This window comes from Xenopus laevis, chromosome 2S (genome assembly GCF_017654675.1).
Source record: "Xenopus laevis strain J_2021 chromosome 2S, Xenopus_laevis_v10.1, whole genome shotgun sequence".
NCBI lineage: Eukaryota > Metazoa > Chordata > Amphibia > Anura > Pipidae > Xenopus > Xenopus laevis.
The window spans coordinates 100,740,016-100,761,078 of record NC_054374.1 but is presented as its reverse complement, the minus strand read 5'-3'; the positions used below and the strand labels follow the sequence as shown (position 1 = coordinate 100,761,078).

At 39.6% G+C, this 21,063-nt stretch overlaps 1 protein-coding gene across 1 annotated transcript in view; it reads left to right on the top strand.

Moving 5' to 3' along the window:
- Positions 1-1,863: 1,863 nt before the first annotated feature.
- The window catches only part of lims1.S (LIM-type zinc finger domains 1 S homeolog), a gene marked incomplete at its 5' end in the record, with an annotated part of 60,477 nt that continues 41,277 nt past the window's right edge, over positions 1,864-21,063 (top strand). The window contains 1 exon segment of the mRNA NM_001092604.1: positions 1,864-2,000. Coding sequence (NP_001086073.1) covers positions 1,972-2,000 — 29 coding nt within the window.

Below are 21,063 nucleotides of genomic sequence, written 5' to 3'. Positions count from 1 at the left end.
GGCCTCCAAGATTTTAATTATTTGGCTAGCAAAGGGCTGAAATACCTGGGTGACCTCCTGGTGGAAGTTAAACTTCCTAACTCTGAACAGCTAAAAGCCAGGTTAGGAGGGCAACGGCTCCAAAGATTTGACTATTTCCAATTGCGCCATGCATTGCAAGTCAAATGTCTGTCCCTGGAACCTTCCTATGTCACATGCACCATGGAATACAAACTGGATACAAAAATGGTCTCGAGCCTGTATCAGGTCCTACTTGCTACTGATCCATCGCTAGGGTTGCCACCTGGCCGGTATTTTACTGGCCTGGCTGGTAAAAATGATGGTCGATCCCAATGTTATTAATAGGGAAAAAAAGATAAATATATAGGAAGGCCGGTATTTTTTTCCAGAAAGGGTGGCAACCCTATCCATCACCCTTCTCAAGGGCTTTTTACGGACAGCAGCAATTGCTTCCTACCTTGAATGAGTAACAGTGGACAAAACTAAAGAATGACTGTTCAGCGATCTAATCTCGCCATAAATTGATACAGTATAAATGTATCCAATGACTCTACATTACCCTGGCCAGGTTACAAAAAATGAATCCAGAGACTCAGTACCCCAGGCGTCAAGGCCTAGATGCCTCCTTTATAAATCCAGCTTGGGACTGTCTCCTGATCAAACAGTTCTGGACTAAAGCTGGCCATAGACGCAATGTTCTGATCGTACGAATCGAGGATTCTTACGATTTTCGGACCGTGTGTGGAGAGTCCCGACATTTTTTGTCCCACAGATCGGTCGTTTGGTCGATCGGACAGGTTAAAAGATTTCTGTCGGCTGCTGATATTATCTCTGCATGTATTGCCCATCGTACGATTTTCAGAGGGAGACTGTCACTAGTTTTGTCGGACATAACTTTCGTACGATTGCTGTCAGGGGCAGAACATCGGCTGATCTGTTCTTCTACTACTTTATTTGATCTGAATGGTTAGTGGCAGGTCCGATTGTTCGAGGATTCAAATCTTTACATCTATGGCCAGCTTAATTTAATCAAATACATGGTTGACAACCCTCTAATGATTGTGAGGTTTGATTGCTAGGCCAAGTAGATTGAGGATTCATCCCCCTGAATCAAACTAGATCTCCATCCAGGGAATGATTCTATAATGCTAAGAAGGTGGTAGTCCTAAATTGTATGGGAAACATATCACTGAAGGAGCTTTGGCTAAAGTTAATTAACATGTCCCTCCCCTCTGACCTCTGAGGCACGTCACTGGCCTAAAATTTGAACCCCTTGGCTCCACAACGTCAACCCTGTTACTATAGGTGACTTTGCAACACAGTCTTGGTCACCGGCTCTCAGTAATGACTAAGCTTAAGGGACAGCTAAATGGCGTTGCTACATTTACGTCTGTGTGTCTGTTACTGTTGTACTCTGCTTGCCGTATATACACCGTCATTACTTCCTAACATGTCTCCCTTCCCCTCACAAAACTATAAAAAAAAGACAAGAGGATCATGCAAACTCGGGACTGCTTGGTTTAATCGAATCTTTGCTAAATCCAGAGAACACACCGCACGCAGTAAGTTTATTATCAAAGCAGTGCCAATAATGAGATTCCTAGTGCTGTTAGGATGACATCTGTACCAGAGGGCGGGCATCACTAGCGGACTGCAGACTTTGGGGAATACGCTTTCTGGTTAGAGTGCCCGGATTCAGTGGGCGGATTGCGACATCTTGGGGGAGGGCCTGGCGCGCTGATTACTCCGCCCATTCGGGTTGTTATGGTTACTCATCTACCTAAAGTGATTGGCAGTTCTAGAGGGCGGGGAAAAAAGAAAAAAAAAACCAATGCCGGGCGTGGAACAGTTGGGAGTGGGATTGCGCGCTCCAGGGTTCTTGCCCATCCCGTTCTCACAGACGCTGGAAGAAGTGTACGGGGAGGCCTGAATATTATCTAGAATTTGGACTGGACCTAGTCACTGGCTCCCATGCTGGGCGTCGTGGGGATGACGAACAGGTAGGGAGTGAAATGAGTACTTTGTGCAACCCTGTGCCCGTGCCTCCTGTTGCAGTCAGCTCCTGCATTATAATATGTATGTATGTATGTATGTATGTATGTATGTATGTATGTATGTATGGGTTACTTTGTTGCTGTTACTGCAGTATGACTATTGCACTAGTGTTAGCAACTGGAAGCTGCAGCCCTCGCACCTGGGAATCGTAGTGTAATGTAAAAGCAAAGCCCGAGTTCTCTTCTACTTGTTTAGTGAGCAGCTCCCAGAGAGTGGGCGAAGCTGTGCATGGTATCCATACAGGGGGCTCCGAGCTGTGCATGCTGGGACTTTGCATCCTCTCACTCATGGGTCACTGCCAGCTGCTCTGTGTAGGAGTCCAACTCTTTTATTCTCCTCCCAGCCACTTCTTCCTTGGGGGGGATTTCCCCTTTAGCACAACAGGAAGCTGCTGTGAGGCCAGGGGGCTGCTATCTGACAGTTGTGCTGGGCCCCATAATCAGGCAGGCTCTACTGAACTAGGGCTTGGGAAGCTGTCTTGCATACACTCCTTTAATATGACCTTACACCAGGAAATTGATGATGTTGTTACTTTAAAACTTTCCCAGCATGTGAAGTCTTTTGAGGATTTTGAGAGCCGTAGTACACCAGTTGCCAGAGGACTGCAGATTGCACATATATATAGATATATTCTGCAGCACAGAGATTATAAATAATCACACCAGTATCTGCCCAGTGCTCCTTGTATCACATTTTTTTTATTATTAACATGTATTTATAAAGCACCAACATATTCCGCAGCACTGTATTCGTACACACACTAAGGCTAATGTCCCACCAGGCTTACTGCACTAGTCCACTCTTAGTGTGCACACTGACAGGAAAGGTAGCCACATTTCAGCGTATGCAGAGGGCAGATTTTACCCCAAAAAATGCACGCGAGAATTTTTGGACCAAAATCCTCCTCTTGTGCACTAAAGGGCTGATGCCACACCAGCAGAAAAGGCATCAGTTGTATCAGAAGCCAGTTAACCTGTCTATATGTCTTTGGCGTGTGGGAGGTAACTGGCGTACCTGAAGGAAGCGTATGGAGAACAGTCTCAGGCCCAGCGCCGATCCTTGCCTTTATGCCGCCTGAGGCGGCCTTCCGTTGCCGGCCCCCACCCCTCCTCATGGTGCTCATCTTTTCAGCGCCGGAGGGGGTCGGGGGTGCAGCACGTCGCTAGTGCAGAGAGCGCAATTGCGCTGTCCGCACTAAAAGAGCTGGATTTCTGGGTTCAAAACCGGAAATTCGTCTCTTAGTTAGCAGGACCGGCATTTTGCCGCCCCTGGCAACCAGGGGGGCACTGCCGCCTGAGGTGAGTCAACCTGCCTCATTTGTGGAGCGCCCCTGCTCAGGCCATGCTGGAAGGCAGCCTTTTTGGCAAAGTTGCCCTAGACCCCACCCCCTTTTAGCACACATGGTAATGATTAGAGGTGGGGGAAGTTAACAGGTTGAAGTATGTGAAGGTATGTGCCAGTGCTACCCCTCCATTGCACCCTAGATACAGGCCTCTTCTACCTACCCCTTCTTCCAGTCCTTACAGAACGGATGATATCTGTAATAATCTGGATTGACTAGGCATTGTCCTGTCAGCTGCTGTACAACTTCCACTATCATGATAGATTTTGTTTAATGCTAGGAATAATGGCTCAACAGCATTCAGTCAAGCAGACTGGTAGGGTCAGTGTTTAGCTGGTTATACATGGCTAAATCACCTCTTTGGGGAGGTTGGCAATTGAGCAAATCATTACTACCCACATACCTTGTCAGTTAAGCTGATCTTTTTGTTTGGCCACTGGGCAAATGATCTCATCATGTTGTGAGCCTAGGGATGCCTTACATGGCTCTTGTCTGATGGGATTTTCAAACCTACCTGATTGATATCTGGACAATTTTTAGCCAGATGTCATCCAGCACATCAGGAAGGCCCCATACATAGGCCATTAAGCTGTTGACTCAGTCTGGAGGAGCCAAGCAGACCGCTTTTATCAGCCTTTGTCTGGCCAGCTTTAGAGTTCTGGAGGTCCCAGGGGAACTGCTCCAACTTGCTTCAAGCAGCAGCACCAAAGGGGTTACCAATAGTCAGAAGTTTACCACCCTACCTTTTAAGAGCCCAATTGCGCTCGCTGCACTAGTGATGCGCCCCCTCCAGCTCAGGAAAAGGTAAGTGAGGGTGGGCGACATTGCAGGAGCTGTTTCAGGTAGCTCCAGGCGCAGAATAGGCCCTGGGAGGTCCGAAATCCTTCAGGAATGCTGGGGCTCCCAATTTAATTAAGTTCAGGGATGTCCATGCTGTGACCCTAATTCTAGAAATCCTTCAATGTACATTAATTACAAATGTTTATTCTTTTTGTTTGTGTTGTTGTTTGTTATTTGTATACTTACTTGCTATTGAAAACCGTTTCTGTCTGTCTCTTTCTAGCCTCTGCCCAGGGCTTAAAAACAATGTAGCAGAAGCCAGCTAATTTAACAAACCTTATACGACTTCTGCTACATTGTTTCAAGAGATATAACCATCAGTACTGAAAGGGAAAATACTGCTTTCAGTGAATTACATTTACAAATAACTGTAATGCAATGGTCAGGTTTAAGTGAATGTATATGGTTATGTTATGTATATGGTAAGTTGGGTTTTCGCATTCTTTCACTAGTCAAAAATATTTTTTTCAATTTACAGCCCTTTTAATGTATATACATTAAAGTTGTGAATATTCTCACTCATTTTTGAATGATATACTATTTCCTCCTGCCACCCCCATCAGCACTTTGCCTGAAAATCCTGAGAGAGGGTGTGGGTGTTTACAAGTAAGTTTAGTCAGTAAATCTAAAATTGAGATCTACAGGGAATTGAAAAGTAAACTGTGTTTTGTACTGTTTTGGGGTGGGACATGTTGAAGATATGCTTTATTAATCAGAATTATTATTACTAGTTTTCTATTATCTTACCATACAAGGCATAAAGAGTAGACCTAAACAGGAATATACAATGAATGTGTGGAATGCCTCTGATTCCTTCAGTCTGTATGTTATGCAATGTATATTGTAACTCCCCCAGGAATTGAGCAGAGTAATTACAAAACCATATGGTTGATACAGCAGTCAACTTCCTTCAATACTGTTTTCCATCATGTTCATCCCTGTTCCAATGTGACCAGATTCTTTTGTATTTGGTGCAGAGCAAATCAAAATGGCTAGCTTTTAACAGCTTTAATGCACCAGAATTGCGATTTACTGACGTCTAGAAACTGAAAATCCTTTAAAATTGACGCAAAATAAGAAACTGATCTTTTGAAAGTTAGCATGGTCATCTGAAATACATAAAACAATAGTAACCTGTAATCTTATAATAATAAACACATGTCCATAATTTCAAATGCTTTTAGTTGGATTTAATAACTTTCCTTTTAGAATAGTAAAATACATATTAGCGTTTACAGGACCTGGTAAAAATCGAAAGTAGCAAAATAAGTGTAGATGAGCTAACTGTTCAGAAAGAGAAAATCTTTTTGCACTAATGTAAGTTGAAAAGCAATCCTTCATTTTCTTGTATTTAAGATGTTGTGCGGTACTCATGGGCTGATTACATACCACAATACGCAGCCCCTCATAAATTAACCATTGGCGATAAACTGTCTTGTTGCTGTGTGTCTGTGGCCAGCTTTACTGCCTGACATACTTGAGCCAGTGTTTAGGGTTCGAGTTCACAAGGCACAAGTATTATGTGGAAAAATGTATCTGTGGTTTGGTGAACAACTGGACTAGAATGCCATGAAGAAGAATAAAGGGGAAAATGTGCATAGAGCAAATGTCATCTTTTTTTGTGTAGGTGTGAGTTTCGCTTGGTTAAAAACATATTGCAGCAGTTGCCTTGTGCTTTTCTTGGAATAAACTGTCCTGAAGCCACTTGCCAGAAACAGCTCATAAAGCAGGAGAATAAATTGTTCTTTGCCTTAGATGTGTTTTAGGGAGTGTGATATTGACTTTGTGGATTTTCAAGTGATACATAAATAACATCAAAAGGTGTTCAAAGTAGGCAATGTAAAAAAAAGAACACTAAAAAAATTGACAATGCTTTTCACTGTATGGGGCAAAGTTACTAAAGGGCGACCTTTAGTAATGTTATCTCTTTCGCCAGAGTTTACTTCGCCAGGTCAGACCAGGTGAAGTGCAATAGAGTAGATAGGAGTTTGAAAAAAAAAAAGTTGAACATTTTTCAAAGTCCCCTAAAAACGCTGGCGTTTTTTACTTTTTAAAGGGTGATTTTTTTTTTTTTTGATTTTTTTAGGGTGCCCACCCTTCCTACATTTGATAACACATGGCACCTAAACTATACTGTGGGCACATGTGTAGGCATTAGAACACCTCTATATAATTTTATTAAGTTTCCCTGGGCTTGTGTAGTGTTATTTATTTGCTGCAGCATACACGTCCATTCAAACTTCTATTTCGTGATGTATGCAAATTTGTGATCGCTAGCATAACTTCAAACTGCTGATCGTAACATCGCTAGCGCAACTTCGCAAATGATCGGTAACTTGTGCGCAACTTCAGATCTGCGTGAATTTGCACAGCCCTGGCGAATCTACGCCTGGCGAAGTGCGGCAAAGGCAAATTCGGAGGTAAGTAAATTTGCCCCGCGTGTGTTACCTACTTAATATCTTATTCTTAACCCACTGTATGCCTAAATGCAGAGTTAAACTCTCATATTTACTATTAAGGTAGTGCTATGTATATGGCATGAGGCAAGCAAATACTTTCTGTTTTCACAAGGCTTTACGCTGCATGTCTTGCAAGAGGAGGACTTTTTGGCTTCTTTTAGCCCATCTCACCGTAACCAAGTTCGGTTCTCTGCTTTGCTACTCCAAAAGTCCTACCCACTCAGAAGCCATGTTCCAATATTTTGCACTGATGAGATCGAAACAGGCTGTCTGCAAGTTTGGATATATGGCTCTGAATTATTAGGTTGTATCTGGATACAGAGTTGGCCAGAGGGACATGAAGTGATTTGCATGACTCTGCCCATAATGCCTTATGGTAGAGTTCAACTCTCATTTTTGGTATTAAGGCAGTGCTATGTATAAGGCATGAGGTAAGTAAATACCTTCTGTTTTCACAAGGCTTTATGCTGCATAAGTATGTTTCACATAGTGGTTTCTGGCACCTATTGAGGTCTCTGACTAACCTGTATTTTGTGTTGCGTTAACTGACCTAGATTGTGCATATGGTTAGTGGAAAAAATGTTTATACTGTTATTACAACATTTTTTACGTGGCGTAAAAACACGTATGCGAAATAAGTGTTTTTACCTACATATATCAACCAGGCAATGTTTTCTCTTAATTCCTCTGCTCTCTGCTATGTGCGGTCTCTGTTTCTTTGCTTTTCTTGTTTATACAGTAACCCAATTCAACTTTATAAACACTGGCCTTCTGTAATTCCAACTGCAATCTGACCAACTAACCGTGTACTCACTTGCAGGTGCTGTCTTATAGCAGTTGTATACACACTCTCGATGTCCCGCTGCAGGTGTTAGAAGGAGTTGCAGCATGCAGCTGTTTTAGCCTGAAATGTACAGTGTGCAAGTAAGGCAATCTCTGTGGATTTGATTCTCTTGCAACCAAGTGAATTTATGATTTGGGTGCGCCTTTCTTTTTGGAAACCACACCAGTCCGTGTTATGTGAAACAGACCACAGAGTTAAACTTGCATGGGAATTTCAGCTGGAACAATATTGCACCCTGCCAAATGCCAATGTGCAAAGAACTTAACCATAGGTCAGAGGCAGATTTCTTTGCAAAATACCTTGTTTAATAATAAAGGGGCAGTTTACCATTACAAAACTTATTTTTTTGACATTAATTACATTTTTCAGTTGTCTTTTATTATTTAAAGATTTAGATTTTTAAAGTAGAAGGAAAGTTGAAATCACTGCAGTGGGGATGCCAAAAGTTACCCTCCCTGTATTTGTATTCACTTACCTGATACCCCAGGTTAGTTCTCCTGTTAGCAGAAAACAACACTAGCCAATTGTTCTTCTCAGTGAGCATGATAAAGGGATCCTCTTTTTTTTTTTTTTTTTTTTTTTTTTTTTTGCACAGTGGGGAAAAAAGCCTGCCTTTTTACTTTACTGTTATTACTATGTATGTGTTGGCCCCGGGGTAGTGAAGAAAGGCAAAGTGAAAAAAGAGGATCTCTTTGTGGGGCTCACTGAGAGGCATCCCAGAGCGGGTCCATTTAAATTAATAAAATGTTCCTCTTGTTCACATAAGACCTGTAAACTTTGTTGCCTGCCCAACAATTTGATAACATTAGTGGATATGCTACTAAGAAACAAACTAAAGATAAATATGAGCTACTGTATCAAAACAGTTGCTCAGTAATAACTAGTCTATTATATATAACGATGGACTGCAGCTCAACGTTTGTTTGCTTGATTGGTTATCCTGCGGGGTATCCTGTGTTGATCCCCCAATAGAGTCAATCAGTAGAAATCCAAGTGCAGGACAAATCCACAGCAGTGTTCTTAACTGCAAAATCTTTTATTGGGAATGTACAAAACCATTAGTAATTTTTTTTTTTTTTGTACATTCCCAATAAAAGATTTTGCAGTTAAGAATACTGCTGTGGATTTGTCCTGCACTCAGTAATAGACTAATATGGCATCAGACTGTAACAGAGACTTACATTTTTGGGGGAAAAGATGAGTGTGGGAAAGATGATGTTGTGGCCCAGCCCCATGAATATCCAGTTGCTCTGTTGGCAAACATGCTCATGATGGGTATGCAAATTAATTTGGAGAAGCTTTCATTCTTTTAGAGGAATGAAAGAGGGTTGTAGTAAAACAAAATCTTGCATGAGGAAAATATTTGTCTTCTCTTCCCATCCAGTCATGTTAAGACTGTATTATCACTGAAATCAAGCACTTACTGTATGTGTTCAGAGGAAGGCATAACTGTCTTCCCCTTTAAAAGCAAACATCTTATTGGTTGCTATTGGTTACTGTACCTGTGAAACCCCTGAGCACATTATTACATAAAGGGGTATATGTCTTCTAGTAAAGCCTCACATTGCTTCTTTTGAAAGAGATTAGCCAGTTCTGAGTATAGGATGACTTTGTTGCTGGTTTAAAAACTGCCAGCTAAAGCAAACTTTAACATTTATTATCTGGAATGTCTGGTTGGCAGAAGGAATCATCCAGCCAGACAAATGACTAGTTTTCAAATTACTATGATTCACAGCTTTTGAGAAATGGTTATGGTAAGCCCTTTCTTGTTTTTTTTCCAGAAGAATATATTATTTTAAAATAATGGGCTGTATGTGTTGGCATGAGCTATCCGCAAGAACACAATTGCATTGGTACAAAGAGCATACCTCTCAACATTTTGGAAGTAAAAAGATGGACAAATATAATTTTTCATCGCGTAGCGCAGCAATTTTTCTGACCACACCCCTTTCTGTGGCCACACCCCTAATTACCATGTTTGTTTTACAAAATTTGGCAGGTTATGAAAGTTTGAAAATTTCTCCTTATCTAAACTGTTTTTGTGTCTCAAAATTGTTACAAAGTATCTTATTTTGCAGCTGTTCTGGGCTCTCTGCTAAAAGCCAATTATGTGAGAAACGTTGTTTCTTTTTCTGGCTGTTCAGTGCAGAGAAAAGAGGGACTTTCCAGTACAAATGAGGGGCTGTAGGTTGAGCTGTCAAGAGGTACTGTCCCTCCTAAAAAGGGACAGTTGGGAGGTATGACAAAGAGACATAACTTTTTACAAGGCAATGCAAAAAACTTAGTTTGAGGTAAAACTTTGTACTTTTATCCATATTAAATGACACACACCCAGCAGGAAGAATCCCAAGGCACACAGGATAATTGCAATAATTTATATGTATATTTATAACTCCAGTTACACAAAGGGGCAGATTTATCAAGATGTGAGACTAGAGTTTGCCACAGAAAAACTTTTTCATTGCTATGGGATTTTAGGGAGTTTTTCTCTGACGAGCTCTAATTTCACATTTTGATAAATCTGCCCCTAACTGTTTAGAGAATAATGCACCTCTATTTTTAAGTAACCATGGAGTTCCATGACCATATAAATGTACAAGGCTGAAGGCAGATTGCTTTTATACAGGTCATAGAACTACAAGGTGACTTTTAATATCCTCATACAAAACAGGGGGTGCGTTATTTATTATAACACACACATTTCAGTGAGTTTTGGTCTAATCTGTTTTTATAAATAGAATGATTGCATTATCCAGTTACGGATAATGAGGAGGCATTCCTTTTTTTCACCACTGTTTGCCTGTGGTGCCAAAAGACAGATTTGAGTTCTAAAGAATGTGTTGAAATGACCAATATCTGTGTTCTCTCTGTTTACCTTTGTGCACAGCTGGGAATGTGCCAGAAATTGCACCTTCCTGCATTTAGGATTAATCTACAAGTATGCATGGAGAAACTTATGTTAACCTACAATATTTCAGTATCTACATTTTTATGCTTTTAACTGGTGTAGAATTTATAGATGATTCAAAGACATACGTCCATTATTGTCATTATCTAATGGATTTCAGTGGTTGGATACAGTTTAATGTAGCCATCTTGATGGTTGTTGAACCACTTGTATAGCCAGATATGGGATCCATTATCCTGAAACTGGTTATCCAGAAAGCTCCAAAAAGTCGTCTCCCGTATTCTCCATTTTATCAAAATAATCCAAGTTTTTTTTTTTAAATGATTTCCTTTTTCTCTGTAATAATAAAACAGTACCTTGTACTTGATCTAAACTAAGTTATGATTTAATCCTTATTGGAAGAAAAAACATCTTAATGGGTTTATTTAATGTTTACATGATTTTCTAGTAGACTAAGGAGGTTAGACGTATCTCCCATCCACGAATTTCACCATTTCACAAAAAAATCAGATCAAGAAAAAACTTAATCATTTGACTTTTTAGGACTGTCACGAGACAAACTGTGAGAAACCAAATCATTAGCATTTTTTGAGTTAAAAGTAAAACTTGCGAAGGTTGGAAACATCTTCAAATGGCTAAAGGGACACCTACCGTTGACTTTTACATAAATCTGACAGGTTTTAGGGTGGTGGCAGACGTGGCTACAGGCGTTGTGCGACTAATCTCCCCTAAATGCCTTCCTGCCGGCTAGAATGTAAATCGCTGGCAGGACGGCATTCCGAATGCTTAGTTTTCCGAAGTCGGAAACTTCTGGCGACATCAGAAAGCCGAAGTGATCCGAGTGCCATCTTGACAGCTATTTACATTCTAGCTGGCGGGAAGGCATTTAGGGGAGATGAGACGCCCGAAGAAGAGGCGATTTTTTTCCTTGGTTGTCTAATCTCCCCCAGTAGCCTAGTGTGCCACCACCCTAAAATGGAGTATTTTGGGTTTCAGACTTTTAGCAGCTTCGGGGCATAATAAATCTTGAAAGTTTTTTCCCCTCTAAAACTGTACGTTTTTTTCACTAAAAACCATGATTAGAAAAAATTGAGTTTTAATAAATAACCCCATTAAGATATAAAGATCCAAATTATAGAAAGTTTTGTTATACAGAAAACTACATGTCCCAAGCATTGATACAGGTCCCATACATGCATTTAATGGAATTTTAAGATTATCTACTAAAGCTGCCTGTCTCCGAGGGGCAAATAAAGCCTACCAAATTATGTTGATTGTAATACCCTGATGGTTTGGAAAATGCTAAAGAATTACCCAACAGCAGGGTACAGAGTATGTTTTAAGATAGCTAATATATTAAAGGGGACCCGTCACCCAAACAAAATTATTCCAAATCCTATTTTATCATGTTAGTCAAGCAAAATGAACTTTAATTACACTGTATAAATTATTTGAATATTGTTTACATCAGTCTGGGAACTCATAATTATATTAACCAGGAAGGAGCCATTTTGTGGGCACTGTTATTAAGGCAAGTCTTGTATCACCTCAGAATCTTGTTTGTGCACCAGGGGACAGGGACCCAATGTCCATCCCCATGCCCTGGTTACACAATTAAATCGTTGAGAGCTGGGGGAATGTGGAGAGAGCAGTGACATCTAGGAAGTGCTGAATGGAAAGTGAAAGTAATTGTTTGCCCTGCCTCTATGCCTAGGCATAGAGGAGGGGTAGGCAATATTTGATTGACAGCTGATATTTTTAAATGAGTTTACAACAGCTATGAATGCTTTAATAAAAAAAAGAAATTGGCTTTCATATTTAATTTAAAAAGGACTTTTAGTATACAGATTTTTATGTCTGGGTGACGGGTCCACTATAAGGGGCAGATTTATCAAAGGTCGAAGTGAATTTTCGAAGTAAAAAAAACTTTGAATTTCGAAGTAATTTTTGGGTACTTTGACCCTCGAATATTCCAACTTCGATTTGAATTTGAAAAAACTTTTTAAAAGTACGGTCTCTTTAAAACTTCGACCATTCGCCACCTAAAAGCTGCCGAAGTCTTGTTTTAGCCTATGGGGGACCTCCTAGAACCTGTATGGAGGCACTTGAGGGAGTTTGGGAGATTGAAGGTCGAAGTTAAAAAAAACTTCAAACGTACGATCGTACGATTCGAAGTAGGTCGAATTCAGCCCACTTTGGCCCCAAAAAACTTCTACCTCCATTCGATTGGTCTTTTTCAATTCTAAGTTCGAAGTTTTTTTTAACTTCGACCTTTGATAAATCTGCCCCTAAATGGATAATGTAAATAATGCAGACCCATTGTAAAATATAAGGATATTATGTTGCAGATACTATATATAATGTTTTATTAACTAAAAGACTAACGTTTCGGCCTCTCCGAGGCCTTTCTGAAATCATAACATCCTGCCCGTCGGCCATGATTATCAGCTTCAACCGAATCAGCCCCACTTCAGGCCATTAACGACCTCCAGTGGATAAAACGTCAATCCCAATTTTGTAGTATTGCAGCGCCAATCAAAGTAGTAGCATTTGTAAAAATAAAATGTGAAAATATATGTAGAAATACACGGATGCCAGACTCAATAGAAATCTAAATAGAGTCTGTGGAGGAGTCAGCACTCGGTTCAAATATGCCTGGGTGCAGTGTTCAAAATTTCGAAATATCTATCGTATTTATTCTTTGGTTTTGTATTAATGCTTTTTTACATGTGGAGTTTAACTATTTGACACACGGTGATGATGACGATGCTGACATGTCAGCCAATTACCTTTTCCCGCCATCATATGTATTTAATGCATTTTCTGAGTGTCCATCATTACTTTGAGAGAGCCTGAAACGTTAGTATTTTAGTTAATAAAACATTTTTATTTTTTATTTATGTCCTGAGAGTGCGGACCTTCTTTGTGGGATAGATATTTGAAACTTTGAATACTGCACCCATGCATGTTTGAATCGAGTGACGACCCCTCCACAGAAAATAAGAAAAAAATAAAAGCTCAAACCAGAATTTTATTCAGTATAAAAATAAAACTGGATAAATAGGCTGTGCAAAATAAAAATAAAAAAAGTTTTCAATATAGTTAGGTAGCCAAACATATAAAGGCTTAAGCAAATTGATTTCTAACGTAAAATCCTCCTTTGCAGCTCTCTAGCCTGTTACCAGTCAGTAACTAATTGAAGGGCAGCCATATGGGATGTAACTGTTTTTTGCTTTTAAATCTGACCTGCAAACTAACTGAACTGTTATGTCCCTTGTGGCCCCCTTTCATTGTGCTGACCAATAGGTTAGAGAATTGCAAAGGAGGAATTTATGTTGGCTATTATGTTTATCCTTTTTTTATTTCTCACAGCCTATATAATTAACCAGTTTTATTTTTACACTGAACTGTTCCTTTAAGTGCCATATATTCAGGATGAGAAGCTTAGGTTGTAAGGTCATATGATAAACAAATAAAAAAACTGATCACTGATATGATCTGTAATATTTAGGGCCTGATTTATTAAGGATTCCTAAAGGTTGGCTGTTTTTGATTCATTCAATGTTAACCTAAATATGGAATTAATTCATTATAATTTCTGTTAAAGGCATAAAAACGTATTTTCTTTTTAAAACCATTACAAACTCATGGTAGCCAGGATAGGCTATGAGAGCTAAGGGGCTGCATGAGCACATCTTATGAAAAATCACGATCGACATAAAAATTGGTCAAAAACATTGCTGAGACTCCTGTAGCCAGAATTGTCCACAGCAAAGCTGTGGAGGCTTTAGAAGACACTAGGGCTGAATGTAAGGATAATTACAGAATGTATAGAATTTTTTGCTATCTTTCAAGGCCTTTCAAGGAGAGTTAATGTGCACATGTTAATTTCCCAAGCAAAAATTAAGACCGATTGCAAATTGTCTCAGAATATAATGGTCATCATGCTAAATGTAACATGACCGTGACTATACCTACTACTACTACTATTATTATTTTTATTATTATTAAGGTGCAGAAGGGTAGAAGCCTAAAGCTGATGACTATTAAGTGGTTTTGTTTGCTTGGATGTCCTTCTGTAACATTTTGATGAATTGTTTAGTGAAACATCAATTTTACATACCCTGATTTCAAGTTTTCCCAGATTTACACCAATTTTTTTTTTTTGGTCCCCTGAAAAAATGTAAAATGGGGTTTGTACTGTATGTTAAAGATACTGTTCTCTTTTATTATATCGTATAAAGCCAAGGAGTATTACTTAAAATTCTTTTTACCATCCAGAACTGGGAATATTGCCACCGCATTCTGTTTTTAACATGCGTTTCATAATATACACATTTCAACAATTAAGCTTTGTCTAATTCATTTTTAGTAACCGACTCTGTAATTTTAATATATCTTGAATGCATTTAAGGGGTGAGGTGACTAAAAATAAACATTTAAGGGGTTATTTACTAAAACCCAATATTTTCTGGTCAGGGTTTTAAAGGTGAAAACACAAATTTTTAGTGGGGAAAAAAAAACACATTTTTCAAGATTTATTATACCTCAAGGCTGATAAAAGTCAGAATCCGTAAATATTCCATCTCAATTGCTTATGCAGAAAAATCGGATTGCCATCTCTAAATTACTACTGCTGTACTCCGAAATTATATTGTAAATGTTCCACAGAGTAAATAGCGATCTATAGAGTATTGCACATGTGCCAATACACAACCACTATATTGCAAAAGCTGCACTTCTCATACTTCTAGGCATGCCCAGACTGAGAATAACAATACACCCTGGCATTTTAAGTACTCTGAGGCTCAAACAGCCAACCACGTAAACTCAATTAAAAATGCTGGTCTATGGAACTCACAGCTGCCTCTCTGGCCTTTGCCAGTAAATCCAGCTTGCCAGTCTGGACCCATTTCCTGTCCATATCCTTTATTTGTATTGCAGAAATAAATGTATTTCTCTTATGATTTTTTTTTTTGCACTTTGGTGAAGGATGCCTCTGCTATACTACTCTAATAGCATTTTTCTGCCTCCAGATTGACTGGTTTAAGATTTCCATTTAAGGTTGCTTAGGCAGGCTTACTAATCTGTGTGTTTTATATTAGAATTGTTTGCAGGCTCATCCTGGTGAAGCAGACAATCTGTTCTTGGCTTTTTCAGAGTTAAACTAGGCAAATCATTGTTCTCAAAATAGTGTTGGGTTTGGCTGCAAAAATGTGTGTAATACACCCCATATTAGGCTTCTCTCTGCCTCTCACTGTACAGTCAATGGTCATATTTGCCAATGGCTTTCATATGCCTGCTGCTTGAAATAAGAAGAGTGGAGTTTTATGAAAGCAGAATTAGCCCAGACCATTTAAAAAAAAGTATAGTCTTCCTGCTGCCCTGATGCTATGTGTGTGTGTGTGTTTTCTAGCAGCTTATTGAAATACAGTGAAACCTTAATTTGACATCCCCTGATTTTAAGTTTTCCCTCATTTTACATTGTTGTTTTGTGGCCCCCCCCATATATATATGCATAATACGTTTCCCATTTTCCTGAATTTTACACTATTTTTTTCTGGCCTCTGAAAAATTTAAAATGGGGATTCTACTGGTTATTAAAAATAAAAAGTTGTGGAATATTTGGATTAGTGACTCTACATATAAAGGTTTGCATTCAGCTACAATCCCAGCCCAGTTCAGATCTATGGCATGGTAGGGAACATTTTAAGTGGTATTAAACAAGTGTTTCATATCATGCAAGCAATCTTCTAGTTAAAGTGGACCTGTCACCCAGACACACAAATCTGTGTAATAAAAGTCCTTTTCAAATTAAACATAAAATCCAATTTCTATTTTTTATTAAAGCATTCATAGCTGTTGTAAGCTCATTTAAAAATCGCAGCTGTCAATCAAATATTGTCTGCCACTCCTCTATGCCATAGGCCTAGAGGTGGGGCAGACAAATACTTTCACTTTCCATTCAGCACTGTCACTGCTCTCCACACATTCCCCCGTTCTCTTTACCATTTAATTGTGTAACGAGGGCATGGGGATGGACATCGGGTCCCCCATTCTGGTGCACAAACAAGATCCTAAGATGACGCAAGGCTTGTCTTAATAACAGTGTCCACAAAATGGCTGCTGCCTGCTTTCTATAATTATGAATTCCCAGACTGATGGAAACAAGATGGAAATAATTTATATAGTGTAATTAAAGTTCATTTTGCTTGACTAATGTAATAAAATAGGATTTTGAATATTTTTTTTGGGTGACGGGTCCCCTTTAAATAGATAAAATGTTTTTTTTTTTCCAGTTCTTTGGATGTAAACCAGACTCAGGCACCATCTCTATATTTTAGAAGGACGTTTGATGACTGCCTATATACTCCTCCTCTGTAACATAATGTTTCTGGGCAGATACTTATTGGTACAAGTAGATATCACATGTCAAATGCTGATTTGTTTGGCTATTTCCTTATGCAACTTTCTAGCATTTAGTGGGAACCATGGGTCTACAAAATCCACATACACTCTCTTCATCTTGTGTCTAAATTCTACAACCCGTTATCATTTATGTATTTAGTACTCACAAGTTACACAATACCTATATTTACATGAATTTATAATAAATTATAAAAAAAATAGTCGTTTTATCATTCAGTCCATTTTACCATGACTATTTTTTCTACTTTTTTTAGAGTAGTTTATAGGTTCTAAAGGTCACACAATTTGCTTAAGGCTGGCAGCTTATATTCAAATATACTTTGAGCTCTGCTTGCAGTGGACATATTTAATCTTGGGCAACGTTCATATACTTATGGGTCTGTGTTGGTTTCCTTTACAACAAGCACAGACTTTGATAACCACATAATGTACAGTCCAGATGCTTTTAATGTGAACAGTTAAGTTGCATCAGGATGCACAGCCCAGGAAACAGACTGCACTGATAATATGGGTGTATGTTAGTCTTTAAGGAGTTCTTCCTCCTTTTATGTTGTTCACACTTATGAAAGATAAGAGGAAAGAAATTATTTTTTTTCTTCCTTTGACTGCTTTAACCAGCACAGGCACAATATAGAAAGGTATGTCATTTGTAGCTTGTAACTATCGATGTTTATTAAATTTGTCAGCATAATCTGCTTTCAAGTGCTTGCATTTCTAATCTGGTAACTATTTTATTCAACAGCAAACACTTCCACTTCATGATCTCAGTTCTGTGTTTAATTTCAATTTCAGCAGGGTGGTGGGACTTTTATGTTTGCATACCTCACTTGTCATGCACTTGACGTCATTATTGTAAGTGGTTTTATACATATAATGGTTCCTTTTTTTTTTTTTTTTACTTCAATAACAACTATAGCTAACATATTGACCATTTTATTGTTGGACCCTTTGCATAATGCAGCTTCATCCCTCTTGCTGAAAACCCTATCTCAATACTGGTAGCGCATGAAACAACGATTTCCACTTTTACATACCCATTAAGAAAAGTTCTCTCATTGTCACAAGTAACAACTTGAAATATATTGCATAATATATATATATATTGCATTAACAAGGATGTACCTTAGTTTTACAGACATCTGACATTTAAAATTGCGTGAGTAAAAAGTCCTCTGAGCACTTAATGATCAAGCTGATCAAGTTGAACTCATTGGAGCACATACCCAATATGTAATGTAATCCAATCCTTATGTTGTTCCAATGTGAACTAGTGATAGATCCTGTGGATCAAATTCCCTCTGCTTTTCAGGGAATCTGTTCATTACCCACTATGGAAAGCAGAGAAACTTCAAGTGCCAGATCCCATTACTTCACAAGGAATCCTAGTAAGGTGGGTTGCATTATGTGTAAGGGCTTAAAAAAAAAAAATCACAAAGACACATGCAAGAGCCCAAAACAGGTGAAACGTATCACGTATCCAATTTGAAATAATAGATTGTGTTTCCTCCTGTGATCCCCTGCAGTGAAACACATTAAAACGCACCACAGGGGAATGTAGGAGAAAACACCCGTGTGGAAATGCCCTTAATGACAATTCTTCTGTTCCTCTCATTTGCGTTTCTCTTCCCTATAATACATTTGTTAAATGGAAATTGAGGATCAGATTTATAAAGAGTCGAATATTGCACATATTATATATATATGCTCAAATTCGAATTGTGAATTATCCAAACCCGATTTGAGTTTTAGTTTGTATTCAAATCTCTAGATTTATCATACTCTGGGCCTTTAAGGGTAGGGACACACGGCGCGATTTCGCCGCGATTCTGCGCTGCGCGAGTTGTCGCTGCGGTTTTAAGCGTTTTTTAAGCCGAAATAGCTTTGTTAACTTTGGCGCTGGCGTCAATGCAAATCGCGGCGAAATCGCTGCGCTAATTCACACGCGGCGATTCTTTTTCTATTGTCGCCCGAAGTTGCCTCGCTGGGCGTTTCCGGGCGACAGTAGAAAAAGAATCGCCGCGTGTGAATTAGCGCAGGGATTTCGCCGCGATTTGCATTGACGCCAGCGCCAAAGTTAGCAAAGCTATTTCGGCTTAAAAAACGCAGCGACAACTCGCCCAGCGCAGAATCGCGGCGAAATCGCGCCGTGTGCCCCTACCCTAAGAACTCGAATTTGACTATTCGCCACCTAAAACCTGCCGTCAAGGGACAAATTAGGACATTTTTTTTTATTATAAATAACCCACAGTCAAATTTTGATTATGTTGAATTCAATGGAGTTTAAGAGAAAATTTGATATTTGTATTCTAGTCACAGCACTAATAGAACACTAGAAAAGCATTTTGGTTGAAGAGATGTTCTTAGTCTTATGCAGAACAAAAGTAATTCTGGGAAGGAAGCCAGAATTGCTCCTAAAATTTCCATTTTACTTAGAAGCTTAACAGCGATCCAGGGCTTCCTTCTTAGAATTCTGAGAAAGTTTGAGCATGGAAGAGGGGGAAATCTGTATTTATTATTTTTGTCTATTTATATGTTTATTTTACTTTTTCCAGATTCTTAAACATTTTATTGCGGTGCTTTTTGTTTAATTGTTAACCTAAAATTTCTAAAAAGCGTATAAAAAGAATCTTTCTTATTGTGGTTAGAAGTCTTAAAATGGGATGGACTGCCTAGGCAGCTGTATATGTCTTATCTGTCATAGAGTGTTTCAAGTCCCAATGCTATCTTAACAAGTCTATGGAGGCAGTCTGGTGGAGAAGGGAGTATAAGAATGCTGAAAGGGTTGGTTTATTGATGTCTGGAACCTTTGCAGCTGTGTCACTTTACCAAGCATTTTAGCAGTGTGTGCTCTCTTCATGCATAATCTGTTAACAAGTGTGAACGCATGTTATAGTTATGGCAAATTTTTTTCTTTGCAACAGTTTATTGCTTCAGTGGAGGGGGGCAATATACATCTACCATATTTAGTGACAATGGCCTGCTTAGTGGCAGGCATTTATTGCTGCAAAATGCATTGTGGAAGCAATCATCCCATTTCACGTTAGAATAGGGACAATTTGCAGCACATTGCTCCCCTGCCTCAGGGTGAAAATAGACATGGAGAAGTGTTACAATAGACAAGTTTGTCAAGAGGCATGTTTTTACTCCGTTAAAGTGATACTGACACTAAAAAAACTACTTTTTAAAATATGAATGTACATTGTAATGTAATTGTTTGCTCATGTTCCTTAAAGGAGAAGGAAAGCCCCAGGGCGCAAAACCCCTCCCCCCCCTCCCGTGTATTGCCCCCCCTCCCTCCTCCCCCCGGGCCTACCCCTCCCGCTGGGCAAATGCCCCTAACTTGTTACTCACCCCTCTGCGCAGGTCCTGTCCACGGAGTTCACAGTCGCCATCTTCTCCCACGCGCGTCTTCTTCCTGCTCTGACCGGCGTCTTCTGGCGCATGCGCAGTAGGATCAGGTACCGGTACAGCTCTATTGCGCATGCGCCGAATGTCACGAAGTTTTCCGATTTCACTTCGTGACATTCGGCGCATGCGCAATAGAGCTGTACCGGTACCTGTTCCTACTGCGCATGCGCCAGAAGACGCCGGTCAGAGCAGGAAGAAGACGCGCGTGGGAGAAGATGGCGACTGTGAACTCCGTGGACAGGACCTGCGCAGAGGGGTGAGTAACAAGTTAGGGGCATTTGCCCAGCGGGAGGGGTAGGCCCGGGGGGAGGAGGGAGGGGGGGCAATACACGGGAGGGGGGAGGGGTTTTGCGCCCTGGGGCTTTCCTTCTCCTTTAACCTGACTGTTTTGCCAAACTGACTGTTCCATCTCAGTCTGTCAGTTACAGTTTCCAATGCTAATGGACTCCTGCTGCACAAAAATGGCAGCCCCCTCATAGGCGAGCACAGGGAGTCAGATAGGTAATGTAAAAGAATTGGGCAAATACTTTATGGCAAAATTAAAAGAAGCATGTAAAGTCAAATATATGGTAGATGTAAAAAAGGTTAATTTTCTGGTGTCAGTATCTCTTTAAAGTGCCAGTTACAGTTTCTATGAGCAAGATGACTACAGAAAATTTGTAGAGATCGTTACATGACTTCCGATTGCTTCAAAAATTGTGCAAACCCAGGGTAACTGTTTATACAACAGACTGCTATTACCCAGACCATGGGGTCTTCGAGTAACTCAAGAGGGGTG